General features: G+C 37.9%; 1 protein-coding gene across 2 annotated transcripts in view; it reads right to left on the bottom strand.

Moving 5' to 3' along the window:
* Positions 1 to 25,896, bottom strand: part of IPO8 (importin 8) — a 44,685-nt gene that overhangs the window by 5,251 nt on the left and 13,538 nt on the right. For both annotated transcript variants that reach the window (XM_039333318.1, XM_039333320.1), the window contains 18 exons: positions 24,748 to 24,842; positions 24,352 to 24,436; positions 23,471 to 23,605; positions 20,108 to 20,207; positions 18,398 to 18,474; positions 17,859 to 17,975; positions 16,741 to 16,830; positions 15,838 to 16,003; positions 14,486 to 14,646; positions 12,601 to 12,726; positions 12,229 to 12,295; positions 10,592 to 10,717; positions 8,767 to 8,864; positions 6,858 to 6,953; positions 5,314 to 5,534; positions 1,788 to 1,993; positions 977 to 1,204; positions 2 to 118 (listed from right to left, as the gene is read on the bottom strand). In XM_039333318.1, the coding sequence (XP_039189252.1) occupies positions 2 to 118; positions 977 to 1,204; positions 1,788 to 1,993; positions 5,314 to 5,534; positions 6,858 to 6,953; positions 8,767 to 8,864; positions 10,592 to 10,717; positions 12,229 to 12,295; positions 12,601 to 12,726; positions 14,486 to 14,646; positions 15,838 to 16,003; positions 16,741 to 16,830; positions 17,859 to 17,975; positions 18,398 to 18,474; positions 20,108 to 20,207; positions 23,471 to 23,605; positions 24,352 to 24,436; positions 24,748 to 24,842 (2,311 nt within the window). The remainder of the gene's footprint in view (position 1; positions 119 to 976; positions 1,205 to 1,787; positions 1,994 to 5,313; positions 5,535 to 6,857; positions 6,954 to 8,766; positions 8,865 to 10,591; positions 10,718 to 12,228; positions 12,296 to 12,600; positions 12,727 to 14,485; positions 14,647 to 15,837; positions 16,004 to 16,740; positions 16,831 to 17,858; positions 17,976 to 18,397; positions 18,475 to 20,107; positions 20,208 to 23,470; positions 23,606 to 24,351; positions 24,437 to 24,747; positions 24,843 to 25,896) is intronic.

The raw sequence follows: 25,896 nt of genomic DNA, 5'->3' as shown, positions 1-25,896 counted from the left end.
CCTGCAGAGTTTCTCCGGTGTTCAGCTAATGCACAGATTTCCTGCAGCTGAGTCTTCTGATCAGCGCTGAGTGGTGCAGTCAACAAATGGTACCAGCCAGCATCTCGGCTTTGTATCGCTGAAAACACAAAATATATTTCTTTCAAGAGACATACAACTTGCCAAATTCCCAGTCTACATCATTAAACCACCATTTTATCACGTGCAGAGACCTACTTTTAAAGTGAGTATACTGAGCCAAGGTTTCTGCTATATATGAGATAGACTGTTTTAATATTCTTAGTGATGGATCTCCAGTAACTGTTCAGTTGTTCCAACAGCTTTATTTCCAGAAACATGAACTCCTTTATCAACAGTATCATATCTTCCTGTTGCTCCTAAGTTCTCAAGGCAGTTAATTATAGCATAGTGAGATGGGGAGTGTATAAATGTAATAAATAAAATAAAAATAAATAAACTATGAAGGACAATTAAAAGTAGCAAGTTAGCTGAGAAGTAAGGACTTACTCTAAGCCAGCCTCTGAGATTCATAGCAAGATTTGAACTTGAGTTTCTAGTATGATTACCCTGCATATAACAGACTTCTCTCCATCTGGCTGATGACTGGCATTTAATGAAATGAGTTTAGTATATACAGAACTGCTTTCTATTGAACACTGATTAAAATTGGAATCCTCTAAATCAGGGGTAGGCAACCTTGGCTCAGGAATTCTGGGAGTTGAAGTCCACTAGTCATAAAAGAACCAAGGTTGCCTACCCCTGCTCTAGATGTTTCTGCCCTCCCACTGTCATCAGATAAAACTAACACTGTGGTTGTATTTCAATAATACTGGTAATGCTACAGGTTTTCCACCGCTGATGCAGGGGTTTATAAATTAAAATTCATTTTTCAAATCAGGTGGATTTTTGTTTAAAAAAAGTCTAAAGATAATAGTAATCTTAGAAAAAACAGAAGTGCTTTAATAAATGTCTATACCTAATAATGCTTGTGTGAAGAACTGATATTCGTCCACGCCATCTTCTAGATCAATAGGGGTGCTGAAGCCTTCTAAAGCAGTTTCTTCTAATGCTTCATCATCCCAGTCATCATCATCATCATCATCTTCATTATCGTCATCTCCTGTGTCACCACCACCCCCGGCGTGGTTTTCCTGCATGTCCTGATTTGCTTCATTCGCTTCCTCTTCGTCACTTGGAATCTCTTCTGCAAATATATATATTTTTTTAAAATCAAGAACAAAGAAGACAAAGAAGACAAAGATGTATCTTTTTAACCAAAAGCACCATTTCAAAATTAATGACTCCTCCCTATGAACAAACATTCTTTAAATTACAATCTTGGTAAAGGTTGATCATGAAAACAAATTGCGTTTTTTTAAATCGAGGAAGGCTAGTTTGTGGGAAAAGTCACTTCTGATTAATAGAGCTCTGAAATAAATAACCTTTTCTAGAGAAAACTCTTAATCTTAAGGAGTATATCAGGTGTGCAGTTATGGGGATAATACTGTATTTGTCCTTCAAAATAAGATTTTTGTCTCACAACTGAGGGAGTCTAATGATGTTGAAAGAATATCATTCTACCTTTAAGAGAGTTAAGAGAGTAACATCTTGGCTAGTCTGATCTAAAGTTTTTTTTCTAGGGAAAAAAATTATAAAAGTGCTTGGGAATATTCAGAAACATTTGGAAAATGCAAATCATCTCTCAAGCACAAACGAAATAAATTATAAGTATTTCGCTATTAATAAATGCTCATCACCACAGCCAGGAAACTTATATTTGCTTGTACCGTTATCTTCTGCGTCATTCTTTTCAGCTTTCCCATGCTCTTCATGTTCTGCATGTTGCCGGGTGGCGCACATTTGTTTTAGTCCCAGGAATAGGAGGAGAACCGATGGGACAAGCTGGGCAGCCACAGCATCTACTGCAGGCGGTCGAGATGGCAGTCCCATGAGGATGCTCAGTCCGATGATGCACATCTTCCTGTCATGAAGCCTGAAGGTGCACAATTCACTGATGAGAATCAATCTTCCCAACAGAACAGTTTTCTATAAGTTAGGTGAGGATTGTGAAAAATGAGATCAGAAACATGGATGGATACTCAGTTGAGAGGAGAATCCTGAATGGATGTCCCTTTCTTTAAAATCCACTTGGAAAATTCTATTCTAGGCTTTAGCTATATAAATAAGAACAACGAGGCCCTGGTCGCAGCTTTCTTAGTCACAATACCACAATATCAGAACACTCTTTTCCAGAGAGACCTACCATACTCAATTAGGATCTTTTTTTGCTAATTTTTTTGATTAAAAATATTTATTATCCTGTATTTGTTATCTTTTTTTATTTATTATATTTTTCTTGATGTTGCTTAAATGAAGTATGTGTGTGCAATATGAAAAGGTTTGCACAAGTCACTAAACCTAATTAAAAATTAATTATATAAGATGCACCTTTTTTAAAAAAAAAAGCATTAAAATGAGTTAATTTCAAATTCCTAGTACCTGGGGGGGGGGAAACAAAGCCAAAATACAGTATTCTAAAATTTTAATTTTTAATTTTACTCTAAGATGCTAAGGAAAAGATTATAGTTCTAACCCTGTAAAATTGCAAAGTCAGTTATTTTCAAGCATAGATTCCTGGGGATTACGAATAATATTTCGAAGGTATCTGTTGCCTAGCACAGACACAGTTAAGATAATACAGTAGTCCTCAACCTATGACCACAATTAAGCCCAAAATTTCTGTTGCTAAGTGAAACATTTGTTAAGTGAATTTTGCCCCATTTTGCGACCTTTCTTGCTACAGAAGTTAAGTGAATCACTCAGTTGTTAAGTTAGTAGCACGGTTGTTAAGTGAATCTGGCTTCCCCATTGACTTTGCTTGTCAAAAGGTCGTACAAGGTGATCACATGATCCCAAGACTCTGTCTTTCTCATTGACTTTGCTTGTCAGGCGATCACAGGACCACGGGACGGCAACCGTCATGAGTCAGATGCCAAGCATCCAAATTTTGATCATGTGACCCTGGGGATGTTTTATTTATTTATTTATTTATTTATTTATTTATTTATGAGACTTATATACCGCTTTAAGTGCAAGCACTCTCTAAGCGGTGTACACCAGTAAGCAATGTATATATATATTTACATTGCCCCCAACAATCTGGGTCCTCATTTTACCTACCCCAGAAGGATGGAAGGCTGAGTCAACCTTGAGCCGGTGAGATGTTGCAATGGTTATTAAATGTAAAAAACAGTCATATGTTATATATGTTTAAGGATTGGGGTGAGTGGGTGGAACTTATATTAAATGATTACGTAAATGCTAATAATTTTATAATGTGTTTTGGCAGAGGAGACAGCAAATAAAGAGAATTTCAGAAGCATATTATGATGAAGACAGATGTCCTTAGTCTGTCTCAGTGTTTTAGGACATTTTCTGGCATATCAGAGAAAATGCAAAGAACTATTTTCTCCAAATAACATGAACTGAGAACAGACTAGCTGATCCAACCACTGAATCATTTCTTATATGAACTGCCTATGAAAAGCGTCCAGAGAAACTTCAAACTGAGGCAGTCAAATTATTAATCAAAGCACTAAATGGGATCTCATCACTCCCTTTGTAAAAACAGTCCCAAGGAGTTTTGTTTCATTTTACAGGCATAATTCAGAGTTAGTCGTGATTTAAACTTCCTCCATAGGTGCAGAACGAGATATCTCAAGTACCATTTTACTCTAAAGTGAGCTTGACTCAGTATCAAGATACTCTAGAGAAGCTCTACTGTGCAACTCACCAACATCAGCATTCTGTTGCCAGGAAAAAGAAGGAGATTGTTCAGCAGCTGCTTGCAAGTTCTGGAATTCCCTCTTGAAAGTGGGTATCTTTGACCTCCTTATTTGCATAATACTCTTGCTACTCTTTATGAATATGAAAAGGGGTTCCTTTTTCAATTTTTGAAAAAGCCTATTTTGGAAGCTTTTTAGTCTGATGCTTTGTTGGGCTTCAATTGCCTTTTTTTATATCTATGTTATTAAAGATAATTAGGATACACAGGTACATATTTATACAAGTGAAATGAAACAAACTTTGCAGGCCTGATTGGTATCCTGACTCTCAACCAGCCACTGAGTCCTGTCGGAATCAGAGACCAGTCATAGCAGGATGCAAATATGTCTCTTTGCCTTATGCAGCGTTTATTGTTTTATACAGTTTTCCAAGCAGGAAAAGATAACAAACATAGCAACAGCACAGCAACGGCATTTTTATTGGTAGATTCTCCTTGTCAATCCTTAAGAATATTTCAGCCAGGGGCACCAACCAGGGGCAGTTTTCTGCTACATCCTGTTGGTATGAACAAGATGAGATCATGTGAACCAGGTGAAATCATGTACCAGCCTGGGGTAGTTTCCTACATCATCATGGCAATATGAACGGGGTGAGATCATGTATTTGAGCCGAGGCAGTATGCTGCACACGAACTTTACATGACCTCTATCCCTACAAGTCCAACTTCTCTCCACTCTCTAGAACAGGGATATCCAACTGTTTGGTAACTGGTTCATATTTATGTTAGTTGCAGCATCCTGGGATCACCTTTTGCAACCTTCTGACAAGCAAAGACAGTGAGAAAGCCAGATTCACTTAACAACTGTGTTACTATCTTCGCAGCTGTGGCAAGAAAGGTCATAAAATGGGGCAAAATTCACTTTAAAAATGTCTCGCTTAGCAACAGAAATTTTGGACTCAACTGAGATCATAGGTTGAGGGCTCCCTGTACAAAATAATTTCCTTTTTTATTTTTTAAAGAGAAAACATACATTTAATGTCACATACAATCAATAACAAGTGCCAATGACAAGTTGCCCAGTTAATGAAACTCAGCCAATTCTCTATAAAATACATGTATTAAACCAACTGTAAAAGTCTCATTTGAAATGTGCTATGGTTTTAAATATCTTGATTTAGCTAGATTACATGAATGTATGTGCTTTCCTTCTGAATTTGACATCACCGCTGACGTCACATTCAGGAGCTGAAGCTATAGCTCCATGCCCTGAATGCCACTTGGGGAAGGGGAAAACTAAAATCATCACTATTCGTACAAAGTAGGACTTGTGAGAAAAATCTTAGTCCGAAGAGAAGCATATCAATTCTATCTTTTCATGCTTGTTCCAAAGGTCACTATGTGGTATTTCATAATACAATAGCACACCTGAGGGCAGGTAGGAAAGCAAGACAATCCTGGCATTTCCTCTCAAATTAAGGTCTCCAAAACACCTGAAGGTGTTGAAAAAGAAAGCATCACAGACCTACCCAAGAAAACAGTCTGTATCGTTCATCCACTGGTTTATAAACTGCGCCGTGATAGGCTCTGGGTTATGAGGAAACCGGATATTCTCTAAAGTGTGCAAAAGAAGCTGGGGATTGTAGTAGAGAGCAGCAATGGCAACCTGGAGGCACATGGTGCGGAGCTCGCTGGTTTTAACTCCTCGCGTTAAGCGCTCAAGCACAGCTTCTACAAACAGAGGGATGCACTAAAGGAGAGACCAGAAATATGCAGAGAAGTACAAAGAAAAACAGGAAAAGAGAAACAAGTTGAAATATTTCAGATATTGACCCTACTTAAAAAAGGATTCAACCCTCCCCTTGTTGAAATCAGTTACAATTCTGTTTCAATTGTACACATTTCTTTGAATGACCTTGAGAGCTATGTATGTTTTGTAATAACTGGATGGGATACTGTCTGCAGAGTTCTGTTTGCTAAAAGAAATATCCAACTGTTTTTCCTCCCTCTCTCTCTCTCTCTCTCTCTCTCTCTCTCTCTCTCTTCTTTTAAAGCCACTGTGATAATTGCTGTTGGGATTTACTACAGGAAATACCAGAAGCAGGAGGAACTGTTGTGTAAGATTGTCAGAGGTCAGGAATTGAAGTATCACTCTCCTTTTTGCTCCACCCCATGGTTAGGAAATTATTTTAAAAAGAAAAAGAGGGGCACTAGGTAAAACAAACCAAACTCTTCTGGTTATGCAACCTTGATAAACATCTCTACACCTACACACACACACACACACACACACACACACACACAATTAATATTCATGTAATATAGGCCAAATCTGGCACTCCTTGTTTGGCAATCTCATGTTCTTTGTCCAGTATATAATCCTGGACAATATAATCCTCGTTCAATAATATGGATTCAGGATAGTAGCCACTGTATCCCAAAATGTCTGCAAGCCCTAAGTTCTGCTATGAACTATCTTTACTGTACCCATCAACCTCTCATTGCAGGAGTTGGCTTTCATTTTCAAAGCTTGAGCATCATCTGATGGGTGAATGCAGAAAATAATCCTTTCTCATCAAATGAAGAACAACTGGCGTGGGGAGGAAGCCTCCAACTTTTCCCGTCCTCAGTTCTTCTCCTGACTAGGTGACTAGTTGTTTCCCTTGTTTGTCCCACCACAGTCCTCCTTCGCACTTTCAACATCTTCTGAATCCCTCTGATTAGCTTTCAGGCATTTGTGGAACTTGTCAGTAACCTTTCCCACGCTCTTCAGATCTTTGTATTGCAGTGATGTTTAATTTTTCTATTGTGACTGAACTCTGACTGAGGAAAGACATGACGGAAAAATTTTAAACCAATCCCATTTTTCTGATGGCTCAAACAAGTGAGAAGGGAAGAATAAGGAACTGCTCTCAAGCCAAGCTGGATCCTAAATATGAGACAACCCCCATTTGTTGCAATTGCATCAAAAGGAAAAAATGTCTGTCTGCAAAAAGCAAGCTTTGCCTCTCCTAAATCCTTTTTCTTAAGCATACAAACCAGGCAAAGGAAAAGAATTCCAATCAATAATTACCTGATCAATACCCCTTCCTTTGCACTGCAGTATAATAATCTCTAAGAGCTTGGCTGCGTGGCACTCAGCATCTTCACCTGCATCACCACTTAGGACCTACCAAAATAATCAAAGACCATTTTAACCCTTCAGATTTGTTGAGAGACATTTTTTTCCCTTGGTGATAAAAAGAATGCTCCAACATAATCTTTAAAACCTTGTTTCGCTGAATTCATGTGATATTTGACACACCTTTTCTGAATAATCAGTGAGACATTTGAATGAGTTGCCTGACACATGAAATTAATAGAGAGGAAAAAAAATAGTACTGTAATACAGAAGTGCCAATTATGTGACTGATTTTGAAAACTAGGTAAGGTCATTTCCAATCAGTACTTGGGTAGGAAACAATCAATAATTCCAGGAGAGTTGGCTAGATTGGGAATTTGAAAAAAGGACATCCTGGAAAAAGGCAACAAAAACTCTTCCTATAAAAAAACATGAAGTCACCACAAGTAAAATTCAACTTCAAGGAATTTTTATGGTATATTAAAATAAGACACACAATTGTCCTGTCCAAGCATTTGGCCTTAATAATGTAAGTATTTACATTTACAAGCAGCAGCAATACACTGGCTATTTCGATTTCCAATATATTAAGTGAAAAGAAAATGTTGTCTAGTTTATTTGAATGTGACAAATTTCCAAGGCACTATACACTTGTTTTGCCTAAATGTCTAATCAGGATTAGAACACTGAGAATTGTTGATTTTAAGATGTTTCCACAATGGATGTGCTTATATTCCAACATTTTATTTATTTATACGACTTTTACTTATTCATCTTGAATACTGCCAGGTCCACATAGGTACATAGCAGTTTACAAAATAGTTAACAAAGACATCCATTAGCCATTAAAAAATGTCCACAGTAAATAATAAACAAAATGACTAATAACTAATCAAAATTGATTCTACTGTTAACAATACGTAACCTATATATCTTTTTTTCAACTAGGACCAGCATTTTCCAAATCAGATCAGATCTCTTTATAAGAACTGTTAAAAAAAAAAAGGTTCAACAGGAATCAATGAATGAAGTGAAGCAAGCAAAGCCACATTTTTCATTCTGTTCTCAGGTTCGATTTCTCAGATTTATAGAAGCCTAATGGAGCAAAAGTCCATTTAATCCAAAATCTGTGAGACAAAATCATCAATCCCTACACAGAGCAATCTACACTGCACAGAATAAATACTGGGCAGAGCCTCTCAGATGTAACAAATCAAGGCAGAGCCTTTTGCAGGAGAAGATAACCCAGCTATCCATATTTTCCTCAGCAGGAAGCAAGAAGAGAGCTCATATTAGTCAAAAGCAGCAAAAAAATATAAGCTTGTGAAACCAAAATTGACAAAAATATTCTTGTGAATGTACAATATGAATGCACTAAATGGCAAAATGAAAGAAACTAAAGCGCTAGAAAGGGTTCCTTCAAACGGAAGAGATTCCCCTAAAATTTTCAGAAAAATCCTGCTTAAAAAATATCCACTTCTAAATTGTTACATAAACAGTGCCTGCATACTGTCAGCAGAAAACAAGTGAACTCTTGGTTATAAAAATTGGAAATTTAACTGGAGAGACTTTTATTTGTTTCTGCCTTTACATAACTATATCAGAGCTGTGTTTTACCACTAATAAGTCTTAAATATAAGTTTTCTTACCCTAAACCAAAAACCTTAATCACTAAGCTGCATGTGCTAGACAGACTGGAGGTTTGAATAAGGTGAAATTAAAAACCGAATTATTACGAAAGCAAACCTAAGCATGTCTATTTAATGGACTTAAAGGGTATTCAACCATACTTTTCACTCACATTCTCGCATTCACCATGGAGAGCAGGATGATTAAAGTATGAGCAACTTCAAAAACTTACCTTTTTACACATAGCATAAATTATCTCCAAATTTTTGGAATTTGACAATAAAATATCAGTATCAACAGTGACGTAGTTGTGCAATAGGGGCATCATATCTAGAAAGAGAAAAGAGTTCATCCTGAGAACGAAATAAAATTAATTTACCCTATGGAATGGTCCTTGCTTTATTCTATAATCACTAAATTCATTCACTGATAATTCTTTAAAATTCTGTATTTAGTACATATACAAAGTCATGACATGTGAAACGTATTGTAAAAAATCTATTGCATTTATTTAGGCCCTCCTAAGAATTTAAGGAAAATGTACAAGACATGATCCCACATTATGCTCACAAAGACTCCAGATAACCTCTGTACCTCAACTGAGACTCAAAATCCCAACACAAACTTCCTACTCTCTTCATTACAACCTATATAATATAAAGCAAATATAGGCAAAAGGAAAAATGAAGGTAGCTAATATTTGGCTAACTTATACATAGCAGATCGTTTATTTACTCTTGGATAAACTTTCACTTTTATATCATTGTAGAGCTGTTGCTAAAAACTCCTTTTAAGAGAGGAACAACATTGGGTCAACATTGGGCATAGATAACAGGGAAAACATTTCTTCAGTCTAATCCTCCCTCTCCCTCAAGGGGAAGACCCATGGGAAATTTATTAGCAAGAGGATCTGAATGAATCTCTTCACCCAGGAGAGCTCTATCGCAGTGTTTCTCAACCTTGACCATTTTAAGGCACGTGGACTTCAACTCCCAGAATTCCACAGCCAGCATTGCTGGCTGTGGAATTCTGGGAGTTGAAGTCCACATGCCTTAAAATGGTCAAGGTTGAGAAACACTGCATGATCTGCATGATAGGGCAGCAGGCACATAAAACTACCATTCCTAGGACATGCCTGACACTGCTTTTCCTCCCTTTCAAAAACAGAAACCTTCAACAGGCACAAGAAAACAGCTAAGTCTTCATGAAACCCAATTTTCTGGTGAAAAATATAAAATGGAACTGGGTATATATAAAAATATAAAATGGGTCTGTCCTCAAATTAGAATTACGGTCATAAGTTGTGGTGGTTAATGAGCATTAAACCAATTCATTTTAGCCAATGAATTTTTTTGTAGGAAGCCAGAAGTAAATGCCAGAAGCCAGCAAAAAAATACAGTCATGTGATGTAGGATGCCACAAGCAGCTGTAAATGCGAGACAGTTGCCAGGTGCCCCAAATGCAATTGTATGACCCAGGGGGGAGGGGGGGTGTGCACAAATTTTGCGGCTGTTGAAACTCCAGAACTCGGTCGTAGGTACCTTTCTGGGGTTTATTGCAACTTCAAACAATCACTAAGCCACTGGTCGATATGCGACCAGTCATTAAATGAGGACAACCTATACCAGATTTAGCATCCTAAGAATCTTAGCTTTTTCCCTTGCTGTTTGTTATCTAAGGTTTCTCATCTTGTAAATGACATAAAGTAAAAAGGGATAACTCTTAAAAGTCATTGAATACATTTTGAATAGCTCAGCGGGCAAAACCTGAATACGTTTCTGATTTTCCCCACAACCAGCAAAATCTGATCCCAATATACCAATTTGGCCAACTTCGGCATTTTAAAGGCACACAACCCTACATTGGATACTTAAGAAAAACTAACCCTGAATTTATAGCACCGGGAGAACAAATCGATGTGCTTCCACGAAGACAAACTGACAATTGAAACACTCCATCACAACTTCTCAAACCACTACCAGCCAACGTTATTCTACACTCCATTTATTCCTGCTATTGATCCGTGCTCTTTCTGAGCCAACTGCAAAGCTCATTACCTGCAAAGTACTCAAAGCAATCCTGTTGAAACACTTCATATAAGACACCCAGGAGGTGCCACATTTGGGGTGAAATAAGATGGCACGTCAAGCTGTATGCCAGAGAGAGAATTTCTTCATAGAACTCTGAAAGGGAAAGGGGGAATCAAGCAAACAGACATAAGAGATATAGAAAGAATGCTGGCAAATGCCACCCAGGTATTAAAAGCTATTTTAAGTGAATTAGAAAAGATTCGTAACATATTCTGACAACATCGTTCCCAGGTTTGGTGTGGAGACTAGCACTGCATTTATTGGCATTGTACAGTTAAGCCTGGAATCAAAATATTGCATTTGCTAGATACCATCAAGGATATTTTAGTTAGTGGGACTAAAACAAAATTCCCCATGACTGCATGATATGCCTCTAAATTTCCTTTAACATGGAATAAATAATGCCTACAGGTTTAATTTCATTTTACTGATGTGCCTGATATTATATGCATGTTTACGTCTAATTAAAGCATATTTTTAGAAAGAAGGCAGGAACGATTTAGAATGCAATTAGGAAAACTTTTGAGAGACAGCTAGTTCTGAGGTAATATTATTTAAACTTAAACTAGTTTTCTTTCTCAATGCATCACTTAAATCCTAAAATCCACTCTGGAGGACTAAGTCACCACTGGAGCAAATTAGGAGAACCTGCAAACATGGTGGGAGAAGTGACCATAAATGGACACCTCTGCTACTCATAGACACTTAGAATGGGATTCTACCCTCAGTGATACAAGCAATATTTTCCCACTATTCTAGAAATACCCAAAGCCATCCAGATTCTAGAGAAGAATCTGAAATATAAGCAGTCAGCTTTAGGAACAGGCTATTTGGCAAAAGGTGACATCACCTTCCTCTAAATCTGCTACTTCAAAAATTATTCTCAACCTTTTTCCTACAGGAATGATATTTAATTATAGTCTCCCACAGCTGAAAAACTGAAGCTAAGAGATAACATCTTATCTAAAATCAATGAGCAGTGTTACAACATTTGCAGGGCTGCCCCAAAGAAGATGGGGTCAACCTATTTTCCAAAGGAACAGAAGGCAAGACAAGAAAAATGGATGGAAACTAATCTAGGAGAGAAGCAACCTGGAACTAAGGAGAAATTTCCTAACAGTGAGAACAATTAACCAGTGGAATGGCTTGCCTTCAGAAGCTGTGGGTGCTTCATCATTGGAGGTCTTTAAGAAGAATCTGGACAGTCATTTGTCTGAAATGGTATAGGGTCTTGAGCAGGAGTTGGACTAGAAGACCTCTAAGGTCCCTTCCAACTCTGTTATTCTGTTCTGTTCTGAAGAAGATTGTGAGTCCTGTGTAATTTGAACTGAAGTCCCAATGGCCAAGATCCACATTTTCAACTTTGATTCCATCATCCCTCCCCTCTCTCCAGCCAGAAATGAATTGGTTATAGAACATGGTATACTCTAATAATGAATGAACAATATAATATGACTTCATAGTAACTTTGGTTTAAGTCTAATCTAGATGGGGAAAAATGTGTAGGGAGCTGTATCACTTTTTACAGCAGGGTAGAGAATAACTTAACTCTCTGCCACATTAAATAAGAAAGCAAATATTGCCCGGATGGCTTTTCAATGTACCTATTACATGTTTCTGCAAGACAAGACCGATGATTTGCAGGCAAATGTTCTCCAGCTGTTGAGTTATCTGAAGAAAAGAAAGAAGCCACTTAAGTAAAGTAAAGAAAAAAGACATTTGTTTTCTTAAATAAGCAACTTCTCTAAAGCAAAGAGTTTTTCTAAAGTAAAGAGTCAAGCAAAAAGCCCTCCATATTTAAAATATTTTATATTATTACTAGGTGAAAATTGCATGCCAAAGTGTCATACAGCTGATAAGTCTACAGTGCCATCTCCTGGTTCGCACTGTTTACGTCATTTACTAAAAAAATTTCTGTATCCTATCTTATTGCAAAAACTCTTGAATCCAGTTTTCAAATGGTTGAGAAGATTCACCTCCTTGTGATCCTGCATGACAGTCAAAATTGTGTCAATTGTATGCAGGATCCCCATGGCCATAACAGTTTTATCCTCCATTTCTTCATATTCTTCACTTTGAAGAACTTTACCAAAAATCTCGGCCTAAAGAAATGAAATGCAGAACATCAGATAAACTGACAACATAAATCACAAAATCAGCTTCAAATTTGCATTTTTGAGGTGTTTTTTTAAATAATTAGAGGTTCCTTCTCTCCCCCCCCACACACACACACCATGAAACAACACAGGCTTGTTTATTACTTTTGCAGTTCACTAGCACATAAGCCATATTTATGTCATTTTGTGTTGCTTTCTGCTGCATTAAGCTTACTGTGCAACACTTAAAACAAGGAGAAAAGAAGGGAACCTATGTATATTTTGATACTATTGCTATTCTGGATAAAAATTCAGGTTAGGGAGTATTTACTAAGGAATTTGTGTAAGAGCGAGATTTAGCATGTATGGGATTAAACTGTCTGAAAAACAAGCATATGGCTAAAGAATCAAGTGAGGAAAAGAGGAGGATCCGGATGAGGTATTAAGAGAAATTTCAGATAATTTTTTTAAACCATTTTCATAATTAATACAGAAAATATTAACATTTGAAAATGATACTCCAAAACAAAGGCAGTGCTGATTACAACACATTTGCAGGATTCTGAAAATATTCCTGACCTGATTAGCTAGCCCCTCTTAAACCAAAGCACAACTTTCTTCCACTATGTTCAAACAGCAAAATGTTTATCTGCCTGTGTAGAATTTAACTGCTAACTTTCCATCTGTAATGGTATGTGGGAATAACCTTGGGAAAAGGGAGGGAGGAAAGAGATGCTGCCTAGAGCGGTGTTTCTCAACCTTGACAATTTTAAGGCATGTGGACTTCAACTCCCAGAATTCCACAGCCAGCAATGCTGGCTGTGGAATTCTGGGAGTTGAAGTCCACATGCCTTAAACTTGTCAAGGTTGAGAAACACTGACCTAGAGAATGATCACAGAAGGAGGGAGAGTCTGCAGCTGCGTAAGGTACAGAAAAGGAAACTCAGAATGGATTCTCCCTAACTTATCAGGGTGTGAAGGAGACAGCAGGAGATTTCTGCTTTCAGACTTGCAAGATTCTGTTAATGTAGCCTTACAATAAAGTAGAATTAGCTCATCTGGTTGCTTGGACTACATGGGAAGGATGACACTGTCAAGTCTTAAGTACAAATAAAATATTGTCTGGAACTTACTTGAAGAAGCCTCACTTCACTCTCATTCTGAAGACTTCAGGGACCGGGGCAGGTTTAACATGTTTGTTTTTTTCCTACTGCAAATGAATGACAATCTTTTCCTCCCCACAGGAATATTAAGTCTAGATTAATCTTCAGTAATCTAAATCAGAGGTCACCAACCTTTTCATGCTGGTGGCCTGGATGGAAAGGGAGCAGCTGGGCAATTTGTGTGCACGTGTGCGAACAGAGCCATGTGCAAACGGGGCTGCGCGCACCTGCATGGGGCCAGTGGCCCCATTTGCATAGGCACGCAGGCGGCAGCCACCGCTGCTAGCAACCACATGCATGCGCAAACAGGCTGCGCACCTGCTAACAGCCCCATTTGTGCAGGTGCTAGCCGCCAGCACTAGCCCCATGCACATGTACAAATGGATCCGCGACTGCTAGTGCAAGTGGGGGTGAGTGCATGCGCACACAGCCTGTTTGTGGGCTGCGGCCCATACGTTGGGGAGCCCTGATCTAAAGTGATAATTTGATCATTTCAGGATGACTGGTACACCTTCCTTTGTAAAAAGTATGTTTGTATAAGGGTACCAAAATAAGTTTTATCAGTAACCTTCATCCAAAAAGGAATCCATGCCCTCACTTACCAGATGCTGCGTCATTTCCACAGCAAATGTTGCTACTTCTTGGCTGTATTCACAAATCAGTTTCTGAATTACATTAGTCAGATCATCATTCTCGGTCTCTCGAACTACAAGCAGCAGCTCCTGCATAACAGACCTGATGTAGGGCTTAATGTATTCCTTTGCTAAAAAAAACCAAACATATATCCAAACATAACACAGGAAAAAAATTAAAACAGACACAGTTAGTCCTGGATTCATGACCACAATTGAGCCCAAATTTCTGTTGTTAAGTGAGACATTTGTTAAGTGAGTTTTGCCCCATTTTACAACCTTTCTTGCCACATTCGTTAAGTGAATCACTGCAGATGTTGTTAGTAGCATGGTTGTTAAGTGAATTTGGCTTCCCCATTGACTTTGCTTGTCAGAAGGTCGCAACAGGGGATCACACGATCCCAGGATGCTGTGACCATCATAAATACGAGTCAATTGCCAAGTGTCTGAATTTTGATCACCTGACTATGGAGATGCTGCAATGGTCATAAGTGTGAAAAATGGCTATAAGTCACTTTTTTCCAGTGCCGTTGTAACTTTGAATCGTCACTAAATGAACTCTTGTAAGTTGAGGACTACCTGTAAAATGGATTATGAGACAAATATCTGCTTGTCTGAGTGACCTCTTAGTTGCACTTGGTATCCCTCTTTCGTCTTTGGTAACAATGTTCTATATTTTTACCTGTTTATCTGCTTCTTCTTCACAAAAAATTGCATTAACAGGGAATGCTAGATTTGGAATCTAAAAAATCATCCTATAAGAAAGAGATGCAAATAACTTCCATGCCGTTGACCAAAAACCCTAAATTCGTAAATTTATGAAGTCACTAGGAGGATGTACTCTGATATAAATGCATTTATTATTTTTAAAACATCTTGAAACTAGTATCTTTGTATGTAGCAATCCCTGTCTTCAACCACATCTAAATGTATAATCAGTTAGACAAAAACTGAGACAAAAGGAAGAGTAAACATAGAAGCCAAAAGAATTTAATATGAACTTTTAAATATATGAAAAAAGAAAGGAAGAAACAGGATGATCCATTAACTAAGAAAGGTGATTGATAAGAAGAGAGGGAGGGAGGGAGGGAGGGAGGGAGGGAGGGAGGGAGGAAGGAAGGAAGGAAGGAAGGAAGGAAGGAAGGAAGGAAGGAAGGAAGGAAGGAAGGAAGGGCAAATGAATAGAGATAAGCAACAGAACATTAAAAGTGAGATTCATTGCATACAATAATTGCAGGGAAAGGAAACAAAAAAGATGGGACGTGAAAGTAGTCCATGAAGAGGAACTACAGTGGGCAATCAAGGAAAGTGAAAAATCAAACCTTGCTCCTGATGGCTTATCAAGGACTGAAGTGCAATGGCAGCTTCCACTTTGACAGGCATTTCTTTGTCTTCAATCAAGCTCTTTTTTGTTAGTTCAGCTGCATTCTTTAGATTGAACTCATTGTGAAATTTTAAGGTGCTGAATGAACGGAGGGTCCAACAGGACTGCAGCACAAGAAAAAAGCAAATCAGATGCTAATCAAGATCAGGTATTATTTTAGAGAAATCATTTTTGTGTTAACAGTTCTGAATTTATTACATTTTATCATTTTCAAGGCAGTCCTCTCTACAACACAATTGTTCAAGCAACCCAAAAGAATTCATAATACCGTAAAGCAGCATTGAAACCAAAGACCAAGATTCAAAGAAATCTTTCTTTGTGCTCAAGGCATTTCTATGTAGAATACTATCCTTCACTTTCTATATGTAATTTAGAGGAAACATGGGAGGATATAATAGTAATGAAGGAGTGGAAGTACCAGTTATGTTTTTTCCCGGGTAACAGCAAATAAAATAATGACAACAACATAAAATGAGATGATGTATGAAACAGCAACCAAGATACCATCTCATGTGGCATTCTGGGAATGCCTATTAAATTAAATGCCTATTAAAGCCTATTAAAATGTATAAATATATAGAATATTCTTTAGCCCAATCTTACAAAAGCTTATGCAGGGTTCTGCTTCTCAATAATTATGTTAAAGGGCATAGTGATTTTTGTTCCATTGTGCCAGACCTTCCAATCAAGCTTTACAGCATGAGAATGAGTAAGATGAATGTGTATTCTGTTAAACACATTACTGTATTAGCCCTTTTTACAATCAAACACCTAATTATCCCCAGGCACAAGCTGGTAAACCCAAATCATCATGGAAAAGACATATGTTCTAGTCACTTACTCTTGCTCTTAAATATCCAAGATTTGACATGAATAACGGAAAGACATGATTCTGCAGCATCAACTCCATCTGATCCTTAAACACGCTTTTCTAATAGGGGTAATAATTAACAGAAAAAGAAATGTCTTTGTCTCCATTTTTACATATAGTAATTCTCATGCAAATTCTTAAATGGTTACACCAGCTTCAAATTAATTTTTAGAAAACATCCTAATATCAGCAAAGAAAAAGATCGAAGCCAGAAAATAAAATCGAAACTACTCAAATAAAAGGATTTAAAATATCACACTACTTAGGTTATCTAACAAAATGCAGTGAGAAGCCTGTGATCAGCCCAACCAAGTGAGCCTGAAGAGGAATAATCTAATTGATTGAATAAACCAGGGGTAGGCAACCTTGGCTCGTTTATGACTCATGGACTTCAACTCCCAGAATTCCTGAGCCAGCATGGCTGGCTCAGGAATTCTGGGAGTTGAAGTCCACGAGTCATAAAAGAGCCAAGGTTGCCTACCCCGGGAATAGACGGATAGAATCCTACAGGGAACGAGTACTTGTAAAGGATTGTGACTTTGCCGCAACCAATTATCGACAATTCTACAAGGGTATACAATCACAGCATAACCCAAAGCTGAATTCCTAACATGAGAATTAGCTTGAGGAGATTTCAAAAGTTGCATAGTTTCAGCACATGCCATGCAGATTATGAACTAAGCATGTAAGAACCACTTTAAAATGAAGTTACAGACATGGACATTCACTACCAGCACTGATTCCTCTGGCAGAAATGAACTCAAACAATAAGAAAAACATCTTGTAGCAGGGAGCAGAATGCATTGTTCAACCAGTGGACAAACTCAACCTGCAATTTTTACAGAGGCTACAAAGCATCACTAGAGCCTTTTTTTTTTTTTTTTTTGGTTAAGTCCTGGATGTTAATGAAGAGGCTCAGTTCTTGCCCAGCCTGCTACAGAATCACTTCTGAAAACTTTTTAATCAAGGACACCCTTGTGCAGCTGGGCTCTTTTGTAAGGTTTCTAGAAGTATCACGAATCCCAGGTGTCAAATCTCTAGAGATAAGACCAAATGCATTTCATGTAACATCATTGTTTTACTTTTACCTTCAGCAAAATATCTGCTAGTGATCCAATTACATGTAATGCCCCATCTTTCTTTCTAGGGTCAATGTTGGGCTCAGTGAGAATCTGATAACAAAATGCCATCATTTTTGGTAGCACCTAAACAAAGAGCACATACACAAAGAAGTAAAGAAATGAAACTTCAAGCCAGTTCATTAGGAAAGTCAGCAACATTAAGATCAGTTTAAACTACTGTAGATGATTATTTCAGTAAAACACATTGTACAACATACATTTGAATTTACAGCCTGCAATTCTGAAAGCCAGGTACTTTTTCCATAAAAAAAATTATTACTTCTAGAATTGCCTTGGTGTCAAATAAACCATCAATTGTCTTAGAAATGTTTTTTTTACATTTAAACAAGACAGTCAAGAAACCTTAGCAGAAGTCAGGGGAAATATATTAATATCTCAATATTGGAGTGGAGAAGAAACACCACTGTTTTCTGTGAGTGTGCAAAATGCTCCATATATTTTCCCAGCTATTTGACCATTTAAAAAGCCAAATTTATGAGACATACCTCTTTTCGTTTTTTCGCTGCAGTGTACAGAAGAATCTGTGCTGCTATTGTAGGGGATGCATAATCCTCAAACGCATCTTGAAAAATTTTAAAAAGGATGTTATTACACAACCACTGACAATTTAACAAATCATTCTAAATGAGACAGAACATGGACAAGCTAGTATCTGGTTTTTCTGGATGCTCTTTTTGCTTTAGTATATAAAAAAAAGAAAGTAAAGGGGATAAAAAGAAAAATCAACAAAAGAAACATAAAGAACAAAAAACACAAAATCAAAAGAGTTTTAAAAGACCAAAAGCCTCCGTTACATTTTTAGGCCTATCTTTAAATGAATGGAATAAATACTGATCAGTTTTTCCCCAGCTTCAATAAACAGCCAATTCATAAACAGAAATATATATATCTCTCAATGCTATAAAATGGTAAATCTGGGATTGGTCTGGCACTCTGACAAACCAGCTATCAATAGACACATAGACACTGACAACATCTATAGAACTATGCAAAAGAGACAATCAACCAGCCCAAAAGAGAAAAGGACTCCAGCACCTCTCCACCAGTAATCAGCACTCAGATCAGCATAAATTAACTCCAAGGTCAACTTCAGACCAACAATCAAGTAAGCAATACCCCAATCAAGAAAGTAAACAGCCCAACCAAAAAATCCCTAAGACTGTCACCATCCACACAGACAGGCAAGACACCGGAATATAAACTGACTGCAAACAGCACTCCTTACTAGCACTGATGATGTTACCTAGTTAGGGTAATGAAACGTTTGCAAGAAAACAAGCAAGCTCAGAGAGCACCAAAGGCCCCTCATTTCAACTCTGAACTACAAATGTTCTCCTTCATTGGTCTTTCCATCCTTGAAGAATAAGACTTTCTTCTACTCTCACACTCAATAAATTAATTCTTAATATAGTGATGAACACCTACATTTTTATATTCAACATTGGAATGTAGTGAGAAAATAGCCATATGCAAACAGTATGTTATTAACAGAAAAGGTAAAAACTACACTGAACTCTTGTTGAAGAAATCTGATGTCAAATAAGATACGTTGGAATCAATTAACCCCAATAAAGTGTGATTCTCTTAAAGCTTTTAGTAGATTATCTTGAACTTCATAAAAGAAGTCTAAATCCTGACCAGCACTGGCCACACTGCCAAAGCCATTTTTCTATACATCAACCAAATACTTCACTTTTTCATTTTTCATCACATGTCCATGGCATTATCTTCAACTGAAACATTTTTATCATTATAATAATCATTATTGGGGATGAACTGCTCACAATCAATGTCTTATCTTTTTACTGCATCATTTTGCTTCTGCCAACTTCAGTCTCCACTTCTTATACAGTTTTCTCTACAATCATAGTTCATAAGGGTTAGGGAAAACATAAGGGTTAGGAATGGGGTGGGTAAGCAGTCAAATATACAGGTACTTTGCAGTACATGCTCTCCGATCTTGCGCAAACAAAAAGCACCAAGTGTTGGTTGACCTAAACCAGGGGTAGGCAACCTTGGCTCTTTTATGACTCGTGGACTTCAATTCCCAGAATTCCTGAGCCAGCAGAGTTGAAGTCCACGAGTCATAAAAGAGCCAAGGTTGCCTACCTCTGACCTAAACGCACAACAATATGTATCATCACCAGGAGTTTTCCAGGGGCAGATACCAGTGACAACTGACAAATAAAAATTACCAAATTTCATGCGGATGTATTCATATGGGTCCTCCTGCCAGAGTTCTTCATCTTCATCTTTATAACACATCAGAGAAAAGATGATGTCTTCACACAAAGTCTAATAAGGAAAGCAAAGAGGAGATCAAATGTAATGGAATATGTTTGCTATCCAACCTCCATACGGAGATTGGTAAGGACAGCCAAGAAGATCATAGGAAGCCCGCTTCCTGGTATTCAGGATGCTGCTTATAAGTGCTATGTGCTTAGAGCTCCAAGCATTGTTAGAGATCCCACATACCCACTTTACGGTCTGTTTCTGTTGCTCCCCTCTGGGAGGAGGTTTCAAAGTATTTCTAGCAGGACTACCCTATTCTGTAATAGCTTTGTTCCTTATGCCATCCGTCTGGTAAACTCACATGATTTGTTTTTCTCACCAAGCACACGTATACATAATCCAAACAAGACTGTTGTTTCTCTGTGTCATATAATATATGTGGGTATATGCATAATTCTGTATTTATTTATTTTTGTCATATTTATGTAGTGTATATTTGAGAGTTGTATGCAACAAAATTTCATTTTAATGTATGCTGATTAATGTACATTCGGAGTTATTATTCTATTTATTTTTGATCTATTCTATTTTCCCCACAGCTAGAACTCTATGAGGTGAGTTGAGCTAAGAGACAGCTAGTGACCCAAAGTCACCTAGCTTCCATGCTTAAGGGAAGATAATCATGATCTCCCGATTTCTAGCCCAGCATCTTAGCCACTCATGGTTTTCCCAGCTGTAATGTATGGCTGTGAAAGTTGGACCATAAGAAAGGCTGAGCGCAAAAGAATTGAGGCCTTTGAACTATGGTGCTGGAGAAGACTCCTGCGAGTCCCCTGGACTGCAAGGCGTTCAAACCGGTCAGTCCTAGAAGAGATCAACCCCAACTGCTCTTTAGAAGGCCAGATCCTGAAGTTGAAACTCAAATACTTTGGCCACCTAATGAGAAGGAAGGACTCACTGGAGAAGGGCCTAATGCTGGGGAAGATTGAGGGCAATAGAAGAAGGGGACGACAGAGAATGAGATGGCTGGATGGAGTCACTGAAGCAATAGGGGTGAACTTAAATGGACTCCAGAAGATGGTAGAGGACAGGAAGACCTGGAGAAACATTGTCCATGGGGTCGCGATGGGTCGGACACGACTTCGCAATTAACAACAACAATCTTAGCCACTACAACACTGATGCTCGTTTACTGTATCTTAAGAGTTAATAATCACACAGTTGTTCACCTTAAAAAAAAATTGTTCATAAAGCCGCAATATACAATGTATCATGTGACAAGCAGTGGAGATCCTCTTAAAGCCAGGAATATATTCCCCGGTTCAGAGTGGCTTTGCTTAAGTATTGCCCACATTTTGTTTGTTTGTATTCCAGCTTTATAATTTTTACAAATAACTCAAGGCAGCGACATATCCAACATACCTTTCACCTCCTATTTCCCCCCCCCACACACACAATCCTTTGATATGGATTGGGCTGAAAGAGAGTGACTGGCCCAAAGTCACCTCAGCTGGCTTTCATGATTAAGATGGGACTCTCCTGCTTTTTTAGTCTGGTGCCTTAACCACTAGACCAGGGGTTCTCAACCTTGGCAACTTTAAGACTTGTGGACTTCAACTCCCAGAATTCCTCAGCCAGCTTTGCTGGCTGAGGAATTCTGGGAATTGAACTTAAAGTTGCCAAGGTTGAGAACCCCTGCACTAGACCAAACTGATGAGCTCAAAGTTGACTCAGCCTTCCATTCTTGTGAAGTCAGTAAAACGAGGACAGATTGCTGGGGGCAAAATGCTGACTCTGCAAACTGCTTAGAGAGGGCTGTAAAACACTATAAAGTGGTATATGAGTCTAAGTGCTCTTGCTATGGCTAAACTAACTCTGGCATCAATTATTTTCTCCCCAGCTGAGATATAATTAAAGGCTACTTGTTCATTCAGTTTGATCATGGTTAGTTTTTCATTCCCAAAAGAGTTAGGCCCAAACCAAAGGTCTAAGAGGTGAGCGGCATCAAACTTTTTGTGTTTTACTTATGAGGAAACTAAGTGCATGTTATGGAGCCTTCAATTTGGGCCATATACATGATAGGGTCCTTGAGAAAAAAAAGACAATATATTGAATGGGATGCAATAGAATCTCCTGCCCATCAGAAAGAAATCTAAGGATTATCATTCTTACTGGAGAACTCTTAACAGAGAGGAAGAAGAAACAAGCTACTTTAAGACGTATCAATTTCCACTGCTAATAAAAAAAATAGAATAGGGATTCCATCATACACAATAAGCCCCAAAAGACCTTTTATGCTTTTAATATCATATTGTAAAGCCCCAATTCATCATTTATTCCCATTTTGCAGACGTAAATTGAGACTTTTGTCAACCCAAATATAACAGTTCCCTCAAAAGAACACTTTTAAAATTATGTATGCAGAGAAATATCATCTGTAAAGGATTTTAGGAAAGAGACAACATAAAAGTGAACATAGTAAGGCCATGCAGCACTCTGGAGCTGCACAAAACATACTGTGGAGCATCTCTCTGCATCTCCTTAATGCAACTGCTTCTTTTCCTTTTCTTATGCTCTATAATTCCACTTGATAAAATCTCAGGATTCAGAAATTAGTACTTTAGGACTTCAGATGAATCTTTACACTGGATGGAGGAGTTTTTAATGCTGGGGAGATTACATCCCACTCCATCTTTCCTTCTACAAAAGATCCTCCAGACAAGGATGCTCTATTCTCTACCCATTTAGAAACTAATGTGGAATACTAAAGCCAAATTGACTGTCCACCTTTGCACATTGTAACTGAAACTACAATAATAGTTCTAGCACAATTTGTACTATTTGTGGGAATTTGCACACCTTTTACATAATGACGTGGGGGGTAAATGGCAAAATAAAAGATTACCTTGGTAGTCTTACATTTGAGGCAATATCTTGTAGATTAAACATGACTATTTCTGGAAATTGATCTTATATAGGTACTGTGAAAGATAGAAATTCAGGCAAAGGAAACAACTGTGTAATTAACTGATTATCCAAGCCAGGTGAGGCAGTGGTTAGAATGCAGTATTGCAGGCTAACTCTGCCTACTTCCAGGAGTTCGATCCTGACCGACTCAAGGTTGTCTCAGACTTCCATCCTTCCGAGGTCGGTAAAATGAGGACCCAGATTGTTGGGGGCAACATGCTATGGTTGCTCCTGTGCCTGTGCTGCCATTACAGTTATAACTTACACAATTGTTACCACTATTTCAAAACTATAATAAAAGTTCTAACTCACGTTTTCAGAGTTTACCCACAGGTACAAATTACTACTCTTATACTGACCTGAATATGGGGTTTCATCTGCTTCCAGGTTATACAGTGATGGACTCCCTGGTTCAGATAGTTTAATGTTTGTTGAAGGACACGTGGAGTTACATAGTCTTTCTGCCTGTACTGATCCAAGATTTTTAGGAGTACCTAAAGGAAAGTTGAAAGCACTGTGACATAATTATGTACAATTCAACAATGACCCATCAAGTTTGAAGTACTGGAAAAAGAATCTGCACAATCATTTTAAGCCAAGGATAAAAGCTAATATATTTGTCACACCTAGATGATGTTTTAATTTTAGCTAATAGATTGATATGGAGAAAGATCTGACTAAAAAAAAGTAAAGATAGCAATCACATTTCCATAGAAAATGTACCCTGGACTTTCCTAGACTCCTAAGGATGGTATTGATCCATTAACAATTTCCTGAATGAAAATGATGAAAATGAAATCCTTTAAAGAAGATTCCTGTAATAATATCCAGCCTATCTATTAGGATCATCAGCTGGAAACTGTGGGCCAAATCCAATCCTCCAAACAGCCAACTAAACGATAACTCAGAGATGAGAGCTACAAACAATGCTTCCCTCAATAGAACTTTCTGATTAAGCAAAATGTAGGTAAAATTAGGGGCTTTAATGGGTTCGAAATACTAAAATTTAGGTTGTTTTAGCTAAGAGAACACAAGCCACTTCATTATCCATAACAGCTTATAAAAAGTTTTACAGGATGTGATCAATCATCTCCCATACCTCTTATCCAAGGCTTATCCAAGTGATGTAATCACCACTCTTTTACATAACAATAAATGTCAGTATATGCTACAAAAGGGTAAGTTAAAATGCTTGCTCCCAAGTTGTCATGTTATTTCACTAAATAAGACAAGCCTTTACCTGCTGGATTCCCACAGCATAGGTTTTCAAGAAGAATTCAGAAAATTCAAAATATTCTTTTGTTACATTTCCAGGACTACCGTACCTTTAAAAATTTAAACGCAAAAGAAGATAAAATACGTTACTTTATACAAAGATACTAAAATATACCTCATTATCATTAAGCATCCTATTAATTTCCACTCACGGAATTAAAAGCAATCTTTATGGCAAAAGGAATGTAAAAATTCCCCAAAAAATTGCCACATTTTTTGGGCTGATAAGAGCAATTTTTTGAAGATTTGCTGATACTTGAACCTGGGGCAATTTTGTTTTTAAACATTTACGATTTGGAAACATTATAAACGTGCCAAAACAGAATTTAGAAATGTCATTCTTTGTTATTAGCATAATAACCTTTCAAAAAGACGAGCAACAATCCGCAGAGCCCACTTCTTACATTTCCACCACACCAACTCTGGCCGATCATCTTCATCAACCTGCAGGGTTTCCTAACCAAAGGAAAGAGCTATCAGTCATCAACAGCCATGAGTGAGCAGTTAACATTAATGGAGCATGATAAGAAGAATGTACAGCCTTTGTAGCTTCTAGACACAATTTAGCAATAGCATTTAGACGTATACACCGCTTCACAGTACTTTACAGCACTCTCTAAGCAGTTTACACAGTCAGCATATTGCCCCCAACAATGTGGGCTCTCATTTTACTGACCTCAGAAGGATGGAAAGCTGAGTCAACCTTGAGAGGGTCAGGACTGAATTCCTGGCAATGGGATGCAGAATTAGCCTGCAATGCTGAATTCTAACCACTGCGCGACCACAGCTGTTAGAAAGAGACCTTCAAATTGTTGTGCTGACAATGGCCTACTGACAACAGGATCTTATCTTAGCATGTTCTCAAGGAGCATGCCATTCATATAAAGTGATCCACATGTTTTAAACTCAGTATGTCAGGGGTGAGTAGCAAGAACTTTTTTTAAAGCTGCAGGAAGCCATCCTGTGCTACAGTGATACTACCAGAAGGCATGCAGTTGAAATGGAGGGGTTTGGTTTTTGAGTGTTTAAATAGGAATGGTAGGCCAGCTGCTCACATACCCACTTTCAATCCTTCAAGCCCACTCCAAAACTTGCCCAAACAATTAGCCAGTTTGTTGCCATATTTCAGCAGCACAATCTGGAGACAGAGTCATAAAAGGTTTATGGGTTGCCCACTCCTATGTTCAACCAATAATATATGCTCTCATATAGGTAACAACTATATTCCCATCTACCAGCAGCAGGCACCTGCTCCCAGCATGGGAACCAGAGAAAGCATAGCCAAAGAGAAAAGTAGACTTGCATGATCCAGGCACTGCAGTGTTTAATAATCTTAGTCAGGACCACAATTTAACATAACTAGATTTCGAACTGCTTTGATTTTCATACATGATATCCTTGCTGAGCAAAAAGCAAGGGAGTTTGAGCAATGGCTCCACTTCCTCCTTACACCTTCTTTTAAAGCGCAAGAACACGGCAAAAGCAGAACAAGCCCTCCACATAGTTGAAT

The sequence above is a fragment of the Crotalus tigris genome, unplaced genomic scaffold, assembly GCF_016545835.1.
Source record: "Crotalus tigris isolate CLP2741 ecotype Arizona unplaced genomic scaffold, ASM1654583v1 scf7180000017625.6296891, whole genome shotgun sequence".
NCBI lineage: Eukaryota > Metazoa > Chordata > Lepidosauria > Squamata > Viperidae > Crotalus > Crotalus tigris.
Note: the sequence above shows the minus strand (reverse complement) of the source record. Positions and strands in the feature narration are given on the sequence as shown.